Source organism: Pan paniscus, chromosome 8 (assembly GCF_029289425.2).
Source record: "Pan paniscus chromosome 8, NHGRI_mPanPan1-v2.0_pri, whole genome shotgun sequence".
Lineage (NCBI taxonomy): Eukaryota > Metazoa > Chordata > Mammalia > Primates > Hominidae > Pan > Pan paniscus.
Window position 1 is genome coordinate 15,600,326 of NC_073257.2, and position 17,009 is coordinate 15,617,334.

Consider the following 17,009-nt stretch of genomic DNA (forward strand, 5'->3'; position numbering starts at 1 on the left):
TTACGTAGCCCAGCCCCACTGTCCTTACAGAGGAATAAGCTGAGTTCCAGAGACAGTCAGTGGCCTCTCCAGATCACCGGGCCGGCGTGCCCATGGGCTGGGGCGAGGGGAGCGCCTTGATTGGGCTGGCTTGTGCTGTTCAAATCACAGCTGAACAAATTTAAGCTGGTTCAAGGAAGATGTTTACATTTTTTGTGAAATATAAGTAATAGTTTAAATGCAAGCTACTAAAACGTTATTTTTTTATTTTTCTTTTTTAAAGCAACAAACATGTTACTTGTATTCATTTTCTAGGTGCGAGCCAAGATCTTGTCTGGTAACAACAGTATTATTTTTAAAACCAAGTTTCAGCTGCCTGTTATATACACTAAACGTTGTGCTAGGAAACAAAATTTAGAAATAACTTTTCCCATTTAGATCTGAAGAAAGAGCGAAAAACCTTTTCCAGTGCCCAGTACCTCCTTCCAGATCTGGGCTGCTGTGTCCGCATCACAGTTCCGCGTCCTAACGAGATGTTTCCTTGCAGCTCGTCGTCACGCAGCTGGGCTATGACACACGTGTGACCATCCTCGGGCACGTGCAGAGAGGAGGGACCCCTTCGGCATTCGACAGGATCTTGGTGAGTTGGGAAGGGTTGGGCATCTTCACAAGGTCTCTAGGAGGAAGCGTTTCTGGAGAGGCACAGGCACCAGCCGGCCACGGAAGGTGCTCCCCGAGAGATGCCCGCGGCCCGACCCTCATCTTAACGATCCTTGAGACCTTTGGTGTAGACCAGTCTCTAGGCCTGCAGCCATTCAGATGCGGGGAGAGCTCCCTAATGTGGGAAGGCAGTGCTTGGTGTTGGCACGACGTGGACCCCAGAGGGCACAACCCCAGGGCAGAAAGGCTGTGTTTCTAGTGTGAGTTTCTGGAAACTGACTCAGGGCAGCAGGAATCCCAAGTACAAACCCTCAGTTCTTAACACTCCTGCTCTCCATGTGCCCTGACCTCCCCTCTGTTCCCGTCTTGCCAGTTCTAAAGGAGTGGAAATCGCTTTGCTCTAAAGAGTTGGGCTGGAAGTGGGAGGGGCTGTGAGCACCTGACTGAGGTCATTGGACGTCATGGAAAGATAGGAGGTGACAGGGACAGGGCAGGACGGGAGGCTGCCCCTGACCCACATGGACCTGGTTTCCAGGCCAGCCGCATGGGAGTGGAGGCGGTCATCGCCTTGCTAGAGGCCACCCCGGACACCCCAGCTTGCGTCGTGTCACTGAACGGGAACCACGCCGTGCGCCTGCCGCTGATGGAGTGCGTGCAGATGGTGAGTGGGCAGCCCATGGCCAAGGGCAGGGCGGGGGCTGCTGGGACAGACGCTGCTTGTCGGGCCAGCCTGGGCACCTTGGGTGTCTCATCGGTGCACGCTGCGTTACACGGCCTTTCTGAGAAGGAGGTGAGCTGCCTGTGGGGAGGGAGAAGGCTTGTGTTCTCACCCACACCTGCAGAGCCTGCGCCGTCTTCGCTCTTTGGTTTTCTAAGTTACCATCCATCTGTGTGGCACATAGTCGTAACCTCCCCTGAGGGGGGTCTAGAGCATTGGGATCCTCAACAGTCGAGGATCCAGGTGGCCCCAGTGCACCAGGTGCTGCAGAAGGACAGAGTGCAGGGAGGCAGCCGAGAGAAAGAGATCCGTGGACAGAGTGCAGGGAGGCGGGCATGAGAGAGACCCATGGGGCAGAGGGGTCAGGGAGGCGGGCGTGAGAGAGATCTGCAGGGTGGTATTTTGTAGGGGAAGGTGGGACCTTCCCAAACTTCTCCAGTTTCAGCCATTTCCTGTCCTCCTATCCCCAAGGACATTCAGGTCTGTGATGGGACACAGGGGATAGCTCTGGTCACCCGAAGATACACCCACCCTTCTTGTGCCAGGGAACTGCCTGCCTGCAAATGAACAAAGGGAAAAGCAGTTCCAGCTTTTCAGGCATTGGTTCAGTAGTGGAGGTGGCTGTGGAGTTAGCTGCATTTGAAGTTATTTAATTAATTAATTAATTAATTTAGAGACAGAGTCTCACTGTTGCCCAGGCTAGAGTGCAATGGCGTGATCTTGGCTTACTGCAAGCTCCGCCTCCTGGGTTCACGCCATTCTCCTGCCTCAGCCTCCCGAGTAGCTGGGACTACAGGTGCCTGGCTAATTTTTTTGTTTGTTTGTTTGTATTTTTAGTAGAGGTGGGGTTTCACCGTGTTAGCCAGGATGGTCTGGATCTCCTGACCTTGTGATCCATCCACCTCGGCCTCCCAAAGTGCTGGGATTACAGGCGTGAGCCACCGCGCCCAGCTGTTGTTTTATTTTTCAGAGTTCATTCATGATTCATGACTCCTGTTTTGTTGCCTCTTAACCCACACAAAAGTCGTGAAGCAATCAAGTCAGGGACTTGTTGAAAGTCACCTTGTAAACATAATTTCCAAAAGCCCAAGGGAGAAAATGGTATTTGTGTGTATGTGTGTGAGTGTGTGTGCAGGCTTGTGTCTCTGTGTGTATGTATGTATCTGTGTGTGCATGTGTGTCTCTATATGCATATACATGCAGGTTTATGCATATATTTATGCATGTGTGTGTGTGTGAGTGAGGTAGTTTGGGTCTGCATGTATGTGTATTTATATGCATGAGTATGCATGTTTGAGTGTGGTAGTATGTCTGCATGTATGTGTGCATGTTTGTGTGCATGCATGTTTGTATGCATGTGTGTGCATGTTTTTGTGAGGTAGTGTGTGCATGTTAGTGTGTGTGCATGTGTGTATATGCATATGTGTTCATTTGAGCGTGAGGTAGTATGTTTCTGCATGTTAGTGTGCATGTATGTTTATATGCATGTGTATGTGTGTGTGAGGTAATGCATCTGCATGTGTGTGCATGTATGGTTATATGCTTGTGTGAGCATGTTTGAGATTGTGCATGTCTGTGTGTGCATGTGTTTATATGCATGTGTGTGTATGTTTGTGAGAGGTAGTATGTGCCTGCATGTTTGTGTGTGTGTGCAGGTATGTTTCTATGCAGATGTGTGCATGTTGGCATGAGTGTGAGGTAGCGTGTATCTGCATGTTTGTGTGTGCAGGTATGCTTATATGCATATGTGTGCATGTTGGAGTGTGAGATAGTGTGTGTCTGCACGTTAGTGTGTGCCTGTGTGCATGTGAGAGGCAGTAGGCTTAAAAGGCTCAGAGCACTGAACGACATGCAGTACGTGTATTTTGAGCCTGTGTCTCATGTCTCTGCTTGTCTAGAGACGACCGTGGTAGGTGTCATTGCCCTGACCTTGAAACCACCCTTGTGTGCCTTTGTTTTTAAAGCTGAGGGACCACTACTGTGCACCTGCTGTTTGTCAGGCGTCTTCCTGAGGGTCTGACATGCTTGAATAACCTTAGAGATAGCTGGAAGTAGGAGTATTTTTCTCATTTTACAGATGAGGAAATTGAAGTTCAGAGCGAGAAAGAACTTGCCCAAGATCCTGACGTTGCCCAGGGTTGCCTGGCGTGCATCAGTCCCAGCCCCGTGTCCCAGGGCCTCCATCCGGGCCCCTCTGCTCCCCCGCCCACTGTGACCTCGCTCCCATCCCACATCCCCCAGTTAGCTGGTGTGTTTTGTTTTGTTTTTCCCCACCATAATCAAATTGAGAATTCCTTAGAACCATGCCTGAGAGATTTCATTTCCTCTGGCTTTGTTCTCTCGGAGTTAAATCTTCACAGTGTTGTGTCCACAAACAGCAGGTGACACCTTCTCTTTTTCCTCAGAAGCCTCCTGAGCTAAGCAGTCCCAGGGCTCTGACCTCACAGCCGGGCCATGTGGGGCTGGCTGCCAACCAGCATTAGGACACACTTGGCGGCCGGTCGTCTAGACCATTAACCCTGGGGCTGCCGGCTGCCCGGGTCAGACTGGAGGGGGCTGGTGGGAAGGACCGAGCCAGTCTCTACCTACCCCATCCATGATGCACCAGGTCCTGACACATTCTTTCTTCTTTTCATCATTGTTTTAAAAGACTCAGGATGTGCAGAAGGCGATGGACGAGAGGAGATTTCAAGATGCGGTTCGACTCCGAGGGAGGTGAGGTGCTTTGGAGAAAGCTCTGCCCTGTCAAGAACACACACCCCTCAGGCCCGGCCACTGCAAACGTGCTTAGGGGTTGTGCTTATTCCATGTCACTGTGAAAAATCAGAAAGTCAGGCAGTACTCACAGCACCACTTTTGCAGTAGCAGGCCCTGGTGACTGGTTAGAGAGAAATAATTTTCTAAATTTGCCATTGGTCCTTTTTGGTAAGGTGATAGTTGTTTAGGAGCTAATGAGATTAAGGCACAAGGTGACTTGTGGCCCTTTAACAGCAAACCAAAACAAAAAAAGGAGTTTCCTTCTGTTGCCTAGGCTAGAGTGCAGTGGTGCCATCTCAGCTCCCTGCAATCTCTGCCTCCCATGTTCAAGCAATTCTCATGCCTCAGCCTCCCGAGTAGCTGCGATTACCAGCTCGTACCAGTGCGTGTCACCACATCCAGCTAATTTTTGTATTTTTAGTACAGACGGGGTTTCAACATGTTGGCCAGGTTGGTCTCAAACTCCTGACCTCAAGTGATTCACCCGCCTCAGCCTCCCAAAGTGCTGGGATTACAGGCTTGAGCCACCACACCCATGTTTTGCAAGAGAAAGTTACGAAGTGTAGAAGCATGCCCTTTTCTCTTAGTCCATTTCCACCAGACACGGACAGCACCGCGGGTCGCGGCTAAGGGCTCTGCCGTGCACATGGAATCCTGGGGCCTCCTCCTTCTGCCCAGATAGGCAGGCAGACACATCGACTGCTGGCAGATAAGCCGCCTTTTCTCCATATGAGCCCCGAATTGTGTCCGGTATTCTCGACTCCGGTCCAACGACACCCTTTTCCTTTAGGAGCTTTGCGGGCAACCTGAACACCTACAAGCGACTTGCCATCAAGCTGCCGGATGATCAGATCCCAAAGGTAGGTGGCCGGCCTCCCGCGATGCCCCGACCTCTCCTGCGGGCCTCCCCTCATGGCATCTGCCTCAGTGAATGAGGCTACCTGTTTTCAGGCCTGGCACGGCATGGGCCACTGCCAAAGTGTGCAACAAATGGAGCTCACGTATGCCCGTGATCCAGCGCTCACCTACCTTCTGTTTTGCAGACCAATTGCAATGTGGCTGTCATCAACGTGGGGGCGCCCGCGGCTGGGATGAACGCAGCCGTACGCTCAGCTGTGCGCGTGGGCATTGCCGACGGCCACAGGATGCTTGCCATCTATGATGGCTTTGACGGCTTCGCCAAGGGCCAGGTGAGTCACCCAGGATGCTGTAGGCAAGCAGACACCCTGGCTCTGAGCACAGTGGACGTTGTAGGGGGCCCCCTCCACGGCCCTCATACCTTTTCATGCCTCAGTCCGGGATCCTGTGATATTGTGACTGAATGACTACTTATTTAAGGCATTGCTTCTGGAGTAAAATCTCACCCTAAGGTAGGTTTCAGGCCCTCAAATGGAGCCCAGGGTATGATGTGCTTTTGAATTTTCTGAAAAGGTGCTGGGGGATGGCAGTGCCTCTGGGGTCTGATGGCCCTGACGTTAGGTGAGAAGGAAGGTGGCGTCGTCTCAGAGGCTGTGGTTGGTTTAAACCGGGCACTGGAGGGAAAGCAGGCAGTGTCTGGTGTGCTCAAGCACCCACTGAAATACAAACCTTAGTGAACACAGGTAACACCCCTTGATGTGTGCTGTATCCAGTTGTTCTGTGGGATTGACATGTGTTCGCCCATTTAAGCCTCACACTAAATCTAAGATGTTATCCCCATTTTCCTTACAAGAAAACTGAGGCACAGGGATGCCAGCTCAGCTGGGTGCTCCTGCCCAGGGGCTGAACTTGTGGCTATTTGTTTATCTGATTAGCCAACAAAGACCTACTTTGTGAAAATCTTTTTTTTTTTTTTTTTTTTTTTTTGAGATGAAGTCTCGCTCCGTTGCCCAAGCTGGAGTGCAATGGCGTGATCTTAGCTCACTGCAACCTCTGCCTCCTGGGTTCGAGCGATTCTCCTGCCTCAGCCTCCTGAGTAGCTGAAATTACAGGCATGCGCCACCACGCCCAGCTCATTTTTGTATTTTTAGTAGAGATGGGGTTTCATGATGTTGGCCAGGCTGGTCTCAACCTCCTGACTTCAGGTGACCCACCCACTTCGGCCTCCCAAAGTGCTGGGATTACAGGCATGACCCACCGTGCCCGGCCTCCTACCTTGTGGAATTCTTATGCTGAGGAATTAAATGAGTGAGCAAAGCAGACACAACTCTCTGGTTCCATGGAGGTTGCGTTTTGGATGGGGAGAGAGGACAGTGACTGAGGATCCCCCTGCTCTCTGGATGGTGAGCAGTGCTCAGAGGCATGCCGAGGAGGGCCTGCTGGAGATCCCACAGACAGCCATACTGGGGAAGGTGCTCCCAGGCTGCAGGTCAGAAGATGAGCAGGTGGCCCATGGGGCCCTCAGGGGACACTCATCCCAGGTGGAGGGAAAGGATGCTCTGGAGCTGATGCTCACAGGGGCAGGGGCTCTGAGCCCACGCAGGGCAGTGAGGATGGAAACTTCAGGGGCAGGGCCGGCTTGTTTGTGGGCAGCCTGAGGAGGTTGGCTTTTGTGTTACGTGAGATTCGAAGGTCCTGAGCAGGGACTGGCCCACACCAAGAGCTTTCTTAAGGGACCCCATGGTGTTCACCGAGGCAGAGGCAGGAGGCAGGGCTCCCAGCTGGGGCTTTGCAGTCACCTAGCAAGAGATGGTGGGTCCAGACTGGCTATTGTGCGGATGGCGAGAAACCTCCAAGGTTCTGGAGGTATTGAGGGCACAGAGGGCAGGTGGGATTTGCTTGCTAAGTACACGCAGGCATAAACAGAGGAGCAACTACCTAGTTTTAGCCATTGTTAGTACGTGGCTGATCTAGACTGCAGTGCATCTTAAGCAGGAGAGCTAAGGAGATGGCAGAAATGGGTTTTTTAATAATATATCTATGGTCTTAATACTTTCTTTTTGACGTAGCTTAAAATAAATGAAAGAATCAGGTCTTTGTCGCTCCTTCTAACTAACCTCTTAGCTGGCCTGAGCACATGGAAAGGGTAGAGTTGCAACTTATGAGGACTAGGAAGCCCTAAGACACGCTGCTTGCAGGAAGGATGAGGAGCGGAGACTCATGAGGCCAGGGTGAAGGTGTGTGTCCCACGGCCGAGGACAGGACTGGGGATGCCAGGGTGAAGGTGTGTATCCCATGGCCTAGGACAGGACTGGGGATGCCAGGGTTGAAGGTGTGTGTCCCGCGGCAGAGGACAGGACTTGGGGATGCGGGGGTGAAGGTGTGTGTCCCTCAGCTGATGACAGGACTGGGGATGCCGGGGTGAAGGTGTGTGTCCCACGGCCGAGGACAGGACTGGGGATGCCGGGGTGAAAGTGTGTGTCCCGCGGTGGAGGACAGGACTGGGGATGCCGGGGTGAAAGTGTGTGTCCCGCGGTGGAGGACAGGACTGGGGATGCCGGGGTGAAGGTGTGTGTCCCGCGGTGCAGGACAGGACTGGGGATGCCGGGGTGAAGGTGTGTGTCCCACGGTGCAGGACAGGACTGGGGATGCCGGGGTGAAGGTGTGTGTCCCGCAGCTGAGGACAGGACTGGGGATGCCGGGGTGAAGTTGTGTGTCCCATGGCTGAGGACAGGACTGGAGATGCCGGGGTGAAGGTGTGTGTCCCGCGGCGGAGGACAGGACTGGGGATGCTGGGGTGAAGTTGTGTGTCCCATGGCTGAGGACAGGACTGGAGATGCCGGGGTGAAGGTGTGTGTCCCGCGGTGCAGGACAGGACTGGGGATGCCGGGGTGAAGGTGTGTGTCCCGCGGTGCAGGACAGGACTGGGGATGCCGGGGTGAAGGTGTGTGTCCCTCAGCTGAGGACAGGACTGGGGATGCCGGGGTGAAAGTTTGTGTCCCTCAGCTGATTACAGGACTGGGGATGCTGGGGTGAAGGTGTGTGTCCCACAGCTGAGGATAGGATTGGGGATACCAGGGTGAAGGTGTGTGTCCCTCAGCTGAGGACAGGACTGGGGATGCCAGGGTGAAGGTGTGTGTCCCGTGGCCAAGAATGTGCAGTAAGCCGCTGTGTCCCGGCATCTTCAGGAGGGTTTGGCTCAGCTCGTGGGTTTAGGAGTCTTCAGCGTCTCCACGTAGTTAAAGGTGCAGAACTCACAGAGCTTCCCTGAGGGCCTGAGTGCAGGCAGGAGAGAGAGAAGGTCCAGGACTGAGTCCTCAGGGCGCCATTGTTAAGAGTAGGGTGGGAAGAGGAAACCCCAGCCCAGGAGACTGAGGAGTGGCAGAGAGGTGGGGTGGAGATGCCCTGTGGCATCCCTGGGAACACAGATGATCCACCTTCCACCACCGCTGGCCCCCTTTCTGTGTTGGCCCATCCACCCGCATCTCAGCAGCAGGAACCGGATTAGGAACCGTTCTGTCCTGGGTGGATCTTGCTTTCGCCGTCTTTCTTGTTCAGACTTGTGAAGATTAATTGGCTTAAAACTGGTATTTGCTTTATTTAAAAAATATTGCCTTCAAAACTGATTTATGTGGGAAAAAAAAGCCTGATTTATATGGTTCTGTCAAATATATATATATATATAGTATATATATATTTGTATATATATGTGTATATATGTATATATGTATATATATTTGTGTATATATGTATATATATGTGTGTATATATATTTGTGTATATCTATATTTGTGTGTGTGTATATATATATTTGTATATACACACACACCTTGTACAGTATTTACCTTTTGAGATAGACTGATCTTTTTTCTAATGTAATTTACCTGGAGATCCCCCTGCAGCATAGCAGTGTGTCCACCAAATCCGTGAACTTACCCAGAATCTCGTGACCGGAAGCTGCGGAGCTGGGGTTCGAGCCCCATGGGTTCTCCTCCCGCGGCCCCGCCGTACTCGAAGTGGCATCCTCTTTCTGTGATTACCTTAGTTTGCTTAGTAATCTGTTTTCCTTTTTTTCTCCCTAGTTTGTAAGAAAAGAAATTTTCCCTTAATCTTTTACCAATTTAGAAACCATCATGTTACTTTTCTTTTAGTTGCCGGTGGCGGGATACGGGGAGCTGACGTATCTCACACGTGGCTCGGGATGAGACGCAGAGGCCCTGACAGGCAGGGAGAACGCAGCCCCTCTGCTGCTCTTCATGAGTTGTTAACCTTGGACTTCTGCTTCTCACCTTGATTCATCCGGGCGTCGTGATAAATGCTGTCTCATACGCCTCTCCAATCTTTTACTGGAATGCAGCTTGTTGAAAAGTACAGAAAGCTATTTTTAGCACTTTGCAACTTGCCTTTCATTGTTCACTTTAGCTGTTTCATTCTGTGTTTGCACATTAGATCAAAGAAATCGGCTGGACAGATGTCGGGGGCTGGACCGGCCAAGGAGGCTCCATTCTTGGGACAAAACGGTAACTTCCAAATCTCAACTCTATGACCTGCTTTTAAGGAAGAAGGAAGAGCCGTGTTCTGGGAGAGAATCGCTGGGTGCCGACGCCACTTGCGATTCCTGGAAAGGCGTCCCTAAGGGAGGGGTGCAGGCAGTTACCGGTCCTCCCTCCAGTGGAACTGCCCGTGTTCCAGGGAGCTGGGGATGCGTCCCAGGGCGTAAGAGAGATGAGGAGGTAGCTTGTGAATGCCTTCCTCTAATTCATATTTCCATTCATTTGAAAAGCCAGCTGGCGAGCCTAAAGCCTCCACTTGGAGGTCATAAAGATGAGTGGTGTCACGGAGCCGTGGAGACGGCACTCTAAGCAAACCCTAAAGCAGCCTGGATAGCAGGCAGCATTGGGGGGAAGCGTAGCCCTGAGCAGCTGTGACTCGAGGCTCAGATTTCCACAGCCAAGGAAAGGACCCAAGGAATTCTAGTCTAAAAATCTCTTTTTCAGACCTACAGTAAGCCTCGCGTCCCTGCATCGCTGGGGACAATGGGATTTCCTAATGTAGATGAAGCCTGAGTAATTCTCACCTTTGATCATGTCAGGGGTGCGAATATTAATCTCTGTCATCACTACACATTACAATTTCATATGGAAGGAAGGTAGTTTTTGGCAAATATAATAAATGATGGATTCCATGTAATTCCGGCTTATTGTTCCAAGGGAGTTAGCTGCACCCTTTGCTTTGCTTTGCTTTACAGCCAGGACCCTGGTACTCCCAGCCACTGGTGGGAGCCTCAGAGCTGGGTTAGCTCTACAGCTGCCTCCCGGCTGTTCTCATGAGCTCTGTGTGTGGGTGCCCTGGACGGTAAAGCTCTAGGTAGAGGCAGATGCATCCCTCGGTGTGCGTTCTGGGGCTGAGGACTGTCTGCTGACACCCCGGGCACAGGTGCTTGATAGGGCCAGGGCGTTGCTCTCGAACGTAGAGAGGACTCGCTGGCTGTTGTGGGCTGGTCCTGAAGAGGCTTAAGAAACCTCACCTTAGGGGCCAGCACAGGTTTGCACTTAGCTGCATTCACTTGTCTGCTCTGATTGCCTGGCCTGAACGTTTTTGCCCTACGGTGTCTTATAAATCTACCAAGAGTAGAAGTACTTCACTTCTTCCAATCAACATGAAACCTTTGGGTGGGCTTGGGATGGGATCCAGGGAGGGGCACAGTCTGGTGTTGCACTTGTTAGCCCTGTCATGTGACATTGGTGAGAGCACGGGGGAGGGAGAGCAGGTATGAGCAGATGGGATTTTAAATGAGATCAATAGTGGATAATGCATATGTAAGTTATTTGGAAACTGGAAATTTCCATTTAAACAATTATTGGGCACGGCGGCTCACACCTGTAACCCCAGCACTCTGGGAGGCTGAAGCAGGTGGATCAGGAGGTCAAGAGATGGAGACCATCCTGGCCAACATGGTGAAACGCTGTCTCTACTAAAAATGTAAAAAATTAGCCGGGCGTGGTGGCGGGCGCCTGTAGTCCCAGCTACTCGGGAGGCTGAGGCACGAGAATCACTTGAACCCGGGAGGCGGAGCTTGCAGTGAGCTGAGATTACGCCACTGCACTCCAGCCTGGTAACAAAGTGAGACTCCATCTTGAAAAAAAAATTGTTATTAATTATAACTTCTTAATTTTATTTTTTCTAATGGGGCAGTAGAGTTCTTTTTAGGTCAAGGTATGAGCTGTAATGCTTTATTCCATTTTCTCATGAAAACACTGTTTTGAGATGAGATTCCTGGTCATTCTGCCATCTGCCAGCCACGACGGCATGAGTGAAAAGGCAAACGTTTACCGCTCCTTAAAACCACAGACTGGGGAAGGCGGCCGGGTGGGGACCGGCGTGGTTTCTCGGGGATTCCCGGCGTGGCGTCCCGCGGACCGTGTGGAGTTTGGGGTGTCTGACATCGTTCTCCATGTGGCTGTTTTCAGCGTTCTCCCGGGGAAGTACTTGGAAGAGATCGCCACACAGATGCGCACGCACAGCATCAACGCGCTGCTGATCATCGGTGGATTCGAGGTACGTTACCGTTTCTCTCTTGCCGGTCTTGCCAGTGTGAGCCGCGCCCTGTGTTGGCTAAACATTAAGTTACTTGTTGGCTACTGGCCACGATCCGAGATGATAGGTTCCCAGACCCAGCGGCCACTGGAGAATTGTAGAACAGCAGAATAGCAGGTGGTAAGACGTGGCCTACGAGTGGCCCAGTTCCAGTAAAGCAACTTAACCGAGAAGCAAAAGCTTGACTCCTTAACCGGGCCTCACCTATTCAGTGAGCTCTTCTATTTCAGGTCTGTGGAAGTAATTCTATCTCTTGAGTCCAGAGTCCAGTGGCTACTTAGAGACTAAGGTAGTTATACCTAGAATTTTGTTTAAAATCACATATTGGACTGTAGACCCTTATATTTTTTCTATTCATGAAGATTAGTCCCATGGTAACCTTTCCATTTACTTTTAGAAAAAGTAAAAACTGGCCGGGCGCAGTGGCTCACGCCTGTAATCCCAGCACTTTGGGAGGCCGAGGCAGGCAGATCACCTGAGGTCAGGAGTTCAAGACCAGCCTGACCAACATGGTGAAACCCCCGTCTCTACTAAGAATACAAAAATTAGCCGGGCATGGTGGCGGGCGCCTGTAGTCCCAGCTACCTAGGAGGCTGAGGCAGGAGAATCGCTTGAACCCGGGAGGCAGAGGTTGCAGTGAGACGAGATTGCGCCACCGCACTCCAGCCTGGGCCACAAAGCGAGACTTCGTCTCAAAAAACAAAAACAAAAACAAAGAACCTCAGAAATGAGACTCTTACCCATGAGAGGTTTAGTCATCTAACTGATCATGTCTGTCCTGCGCCCTTTGTGCTTAGAACCTGCCGATCCTTGTCTGTGGTCTTAAGGCAACTGTGTGTTGATCTTGTAGTGTTTTCGTGACGCCCCAGTGTGCTCCCTGCGTGCTGCGGTGGAGGTGGCTCTCCCAGCCTCTCCCAGCGAGACCCCCTCCTCGCCAGCTTCCCTCTCGCCCCACAACTCCCACGCTTGTCTGACAGGCCTACCTGGGACTCCTGGAGCTGTCAGCCGCCCGGGAGAAGCACGAGGAGTTCTGTGTCCCCATGGTCATGGTTCCCGCTACTGTGTCCAACAATGTGCCGGGTTCCGATTTCAGCATCGGGGCAGACACGGCCCTGAACACTATCACCGACGTAAGTCCGTGCGCGCCCCGCCAGGCGGGCGCCGGCCGACGCTAACCCCAGGGCCCCGGCCCTTTTTATCTACCAGTGCGCTAGAAACAGCCTTGTACGAATACCCTGAATGAGAGCTTCTCGTTCTTTTTTTCCCCCAGAAAAGTATGTTTTAAGACTCTGAAAATGTTTGATCTCACTCCCAGAAAGTTTTACCACGTCTTCTTCTGTGTGGCCACCAGGGGGACGTAGTGTGGCCGAGACTCCAGGAGTCCCCGTGAGCACCTGAGGCGCTGAGGAGGGCTGGGTCGCAGTCTCCCGTGATTGCACCAGCATTAAAAATCGCTTTTTTTTTTTTTTTTTTTTTTTGTGCTGAGCCTAAATTTTCTTTGAGCCTCCAATACCCATTATGATGAACCCCTGCCTTGATGCTGAGGGTAGAAATTGAACCGAATATTTTATAATTTTATTCATTGCCCTGAATGCACCATTGCATTTGTTATCTCTGTGGTCTTGGCTGTTGACCTCGTTTTCCCCTTTGTAAACTGGGGATGTTAAATTACGTCTAAGGCAATAATTGGTGCTACCTTAGTTTTTTTGCCAAGAGACAATAATAAAACATAGAAATATATTCTTCTTTTTTTCTTTGTGGGACGGGGTCTTACTCTGTCACCCAGGCTTGAGTGCGGTGGTGTGATCTCAGCTCACTGCAGCCTCGACCTCCCGGGCTCAGGTGATCCTCTCACCTCAGCCTCCTGAGTACCTGGGACCACAGGCATATGCCACCATTCCCGGCTAAAAGAAATATACACCTATTCCCATGTTTATGTGTCACGCTTGGTAATTGACGTGGGAGTTTGAAGATCTGTACCTAACACAGAAAGCATTTCATTTTTTTAAAATTTGATGTCTAAAAGTTTTTAGTAATTCTCAAGTTTTAATTTTTCTTGTGAGACTTGGTTCTCATGAATATTTTTCAAAGATATTTTTTCTTGTAAACCCTTGGCATGAAACTTATTTCTAGCACTGGTAAATAAAAAAACAAGCTTTTAACATACAGCTCGTATGGTAAGTAATGCTTAGCACTCGTTTCTTGCTTTTCTGAGCGTTTTAAACTTTCTTCACTTTCTTTGCGAAGGAAACCTGCCCAGGTTTTCCTGTGTTCACTGGCTTTGGGGGCAACTTTCACCTTATTTTTGGCAGTTGCTAATCTCTGACCTAGACGTTGCTTCTGTTCTCCTGGTGGTGGGTGTCACAGCTTTGCTGCTGCGGGGCTGGCCCGGCTCTGGGCCGACCTTCACGCTGTGAATGTGAAGATGAGCATCTTTCACAGACTGGATTCCGTCATTGCTTTCACTGCTCTTTCGCCTGCTTTAGCTAGATTTTTGGGTCTGTGAAAGTTGGGTGTGCAATGAGAGGGACTGAAGCTTCTTTTTTCCCTAATTGTTACCTAATTGGAACTCGCCCAGAGGGAACGGGTGGAGAATTTGAGAGCGGTCACTGCAGTTAGCTGAGCATCTGAAGATGTGGGACAAAGCTGGCGTTGATCTCCCTGTGGCTGTTCTTATTTTCAAGTTTCCACACAAAGCATAGATCCTTGTGGTATGTGATGTGCACTTTCAGGCATGAAGAAAATCTCTCTTTTTAATTCCAGGGTCCTCTGCTATAAATAACTTTTTTTTTTTTCAGATTGTAAATATGTAACAAATGCATAGGGTCAAATTTATGAAAACCAAAATACGTGGGGCAAAAACACCCCACAAATGATCATTTCCACCCGCCTTTACTTCCCTTGGAGGGATTCTGTGATTTATTATGTGATTGTTTTAAATGCAGTTTTTCATTCATTCGAGTTTCTCGAAGCTAGGTTAAACAATTTCTTTTTCTTTTTTTTCTTTTTCTTTTTTTTGGAGACAGGGCCTCACTCTGTTTCCCAGGCTGGAATGCAGTGCTGCAATCGCTATTCACTGCAGCCTCGACCTCCCAGGCTTAGGTGATCCTCCCACCTCAGCCTCCTGAGTAGCTGGGACTACAGGTGGGTGCCACCGTGCCCAGCTAATTTTTTGTATTTCTATAGAGACGGGGTCTCCCTGTGTTGCCCAGGCTGGTCTCAAAACGTCTGGGCTCAAGCAATCCCCCTGTCTTAGGCTCTCAAAGCACAGGGGTTACAGGGATGAGCCACCGCGCCGGGCCTGAAGTTAACTGATTACAATGTCTGAGAAAGAACTGGAGCGTGTAGTTAGTTGAGCCTCCCGTTGGCCAGGTACAGCCACCTTGGTAAGTGCATGTGTGTGTCCTTGTTGCCCTTCTGATCCTGAGCTCCAAGGAACAAGGCTGTCTTGGGAGTGCGGTGGTTCTAGTCTCGTGATGGGTGAGTGGCGCCGTCTGACCGAGGTCACCCTGGCGAATGCAGTGGCTGCTCGGGAGCTGGGGCAGAGAAGAGAAAGCCGCTGAGGGTCCCTCTGTGGACCCTGAAGGGAGAGGGACCGATATGTGAACATGGCAGCTGTTTTCTCCAGAGCCCTGTTTACTGACGGCCGAACAGTGTGAATCCTGAGAAGGTTTGGATTTGGGTCTGAACTGGGCTCGTCTGGCCATAGAAGAACATGAGCTGGTGGCGTCCTCAGGAAATCAGGGTGTGAGGCAACTGGACGTGGATGGCTCCGGGTCCCCCCGGCCACTGTCCTGAAGCCGCCGGAGGCTGAGGACGCATGGGAGTGAGCGTCTCTTCCCTGTCCGGCCACACCCTCTGTGACTGGTGACTCATGGCGTGGCCCTGGGCAGCATTTAGGTTTGAGGTCTGTAGATGGCTCCAGTATACCGGCTTCTATTGTTCAGAAAATTTGGTGATTCTCATGGGGGCAGGGGTGGTGATTTTGCCCCAGGGGATGTTTGCAATGTCCAGGGAGGTTTCTGGTTAGCACTGGGAAAAGGGATGCTCCCAGCATCTGGGGCTGGAGACAAGGGACACTGCGGAACGTCCCTCAGAGCACAGGGTGGGCTCCATAATAGGAGTCTGGCTCAGGACGTCACCGTGTTGTGCTTCGGAAGCCCTGGGCGGGGCTGATGTGGTGAAGCCTCATCTTCTTTGGACACGTGCGTCCTCGTCCCCTCTCATGATTTCCTTCTTGCCAGCATTGATGCTTAGCCCCTCAGAATCTATGCGGTGCTGGTGAGTGGTCCTCCGGGCAGAGCAGAAGGAATGAAATACCTCAGGGCCGGTGTGACACGTTCTCAGGATACGGCTGCAGGGAGTTTCGGGCGGACGCTTTCATTCCTTAGCGCTGGCCCATTACTCTGTCCTGTAAGCTCGATCAGGTCACATCAGAAGCACAGTAAGCTGCTGCCACGCTGCTGTCAGCTGCCGTGAAGGTGGCAGTGACCACGGCCTCATGACTGATTCACAGCCTGGCTGTGCTTGGTCTTGAGAATTTTATGTTTTGCTGGGCAGGGTCTCCCCCGTATTGAAGCTTCCCTTCCCTTTTTTGGAGACTGAAGGAAGGAAAAGAGGAGTGATAGGGAAGAGGGGAGAGAGGATTTGCAGCATTGTGGCTGTCCCCACAGATTTCAATGTGGAGTTAAGGTGCCGAGACCCCCACCTGCCCTCCTGTGTGCCTCAGACCCCTCCTGGTCTCAGGTCACCCACACTGCCTGGCTTCCAGCGAGGGCTTCTCGGAGAAACAGCCAGCTCCCCGCAGCCAGTCTTGGTCAGTCCTGAGCTCGGGTATTCCACAGTAAAGTGAGCAACATCACCTGTCTGAAAAGCATAAGGAGCCTCCCACGTGGCGGTGCTGAGGGGCCACATCCTGGGCACCAGGCCAGCCAGTGCCCCGACATGAGTGTTGCTGGCTGGGAAGCAGCTGGCATTTGGATTGAAGTCCTGCAAAAACTGCCATGGCCAGAGCCTGCCAGGCAGAGCCTGCACAGAGCGGCCTAAGAGCTGGGCACGTGCTGGGCCTGGGTGGACGTGGAGGCCGTGCCATGGGGCGCGGGGGACCCTGCTCACAGCTCACCTTGTGGTCACCCAGCACTGACCCTGCTCACAGCTCGCCTTGTGGTCACCCAGCACTGACCCACCCGCCCCACCCTCCTATCCACCGTGCTGTGAACTCACCTGCCACGGGTCTACACCCACTGTCCGAAGCCCTCGGCCCACACGGGCTCCAGGCCTTGGGATGCTTTGCGTTGCCCCAGGGCTGCAGAGCCCAGATCGCTCACTGTGCGACTCTCCCGGGGAGGTGTGGGCGCCGCCCTGTGTCCCACCAGTAGCATTTCTGCAGCAGATGTGGGGATATTCACAGTAAGACGGACATGTCCAAGACCATAAACAG

General features: G+C 51.7%; 1 protein-coding gene across 4 annotated transcripts in view; it reads left to right on the plus strand.

The window, feature by feature from the left end:
• Nucleotides 1-17,009, plus strand: part of PFKP (phosphofructokinase, platelet) — a 71,891-nt gene that overhangs the window by 42,353 nt on the left and 12,529 nt on the right. For 3 of the 4 annotated variants that reach the window (XM_003827769.5, XM_055092357.1, XM_057298799.2), the window contains exons 9-16: nt 527-619; nt 1,175-1,300; nt 4,008-4,072; nt 4,905-4,974; nt 5,158-5,304; nt 9,422-9,492; nt 11,443-11,530; nt 12,547-12,699. In XM_003827769.5, the coding sequence (XP_003827817.1) occupies nt 527-619; nt 1,175-1,300; nt 4,008-4,072; nt 4,905-4,974; nt 5,158-5,304; nt 9,422-9,492; nt 11,443-11,530; nt 12,547-12,699 (813 nt within the window). The remainder of the gene's footprint in view (nt 1-526; nt 620-1,174; nt 1,301-4,007; nt 4,073-4,904; nt 4,975-5,157; nt 5,305-9,421; nt 9,493-11,442; nt 11,531-12,546; nt 12,700-17,009) is intronic. The other variant, XM_055092356.1, reaches the window with a different exon arrangement.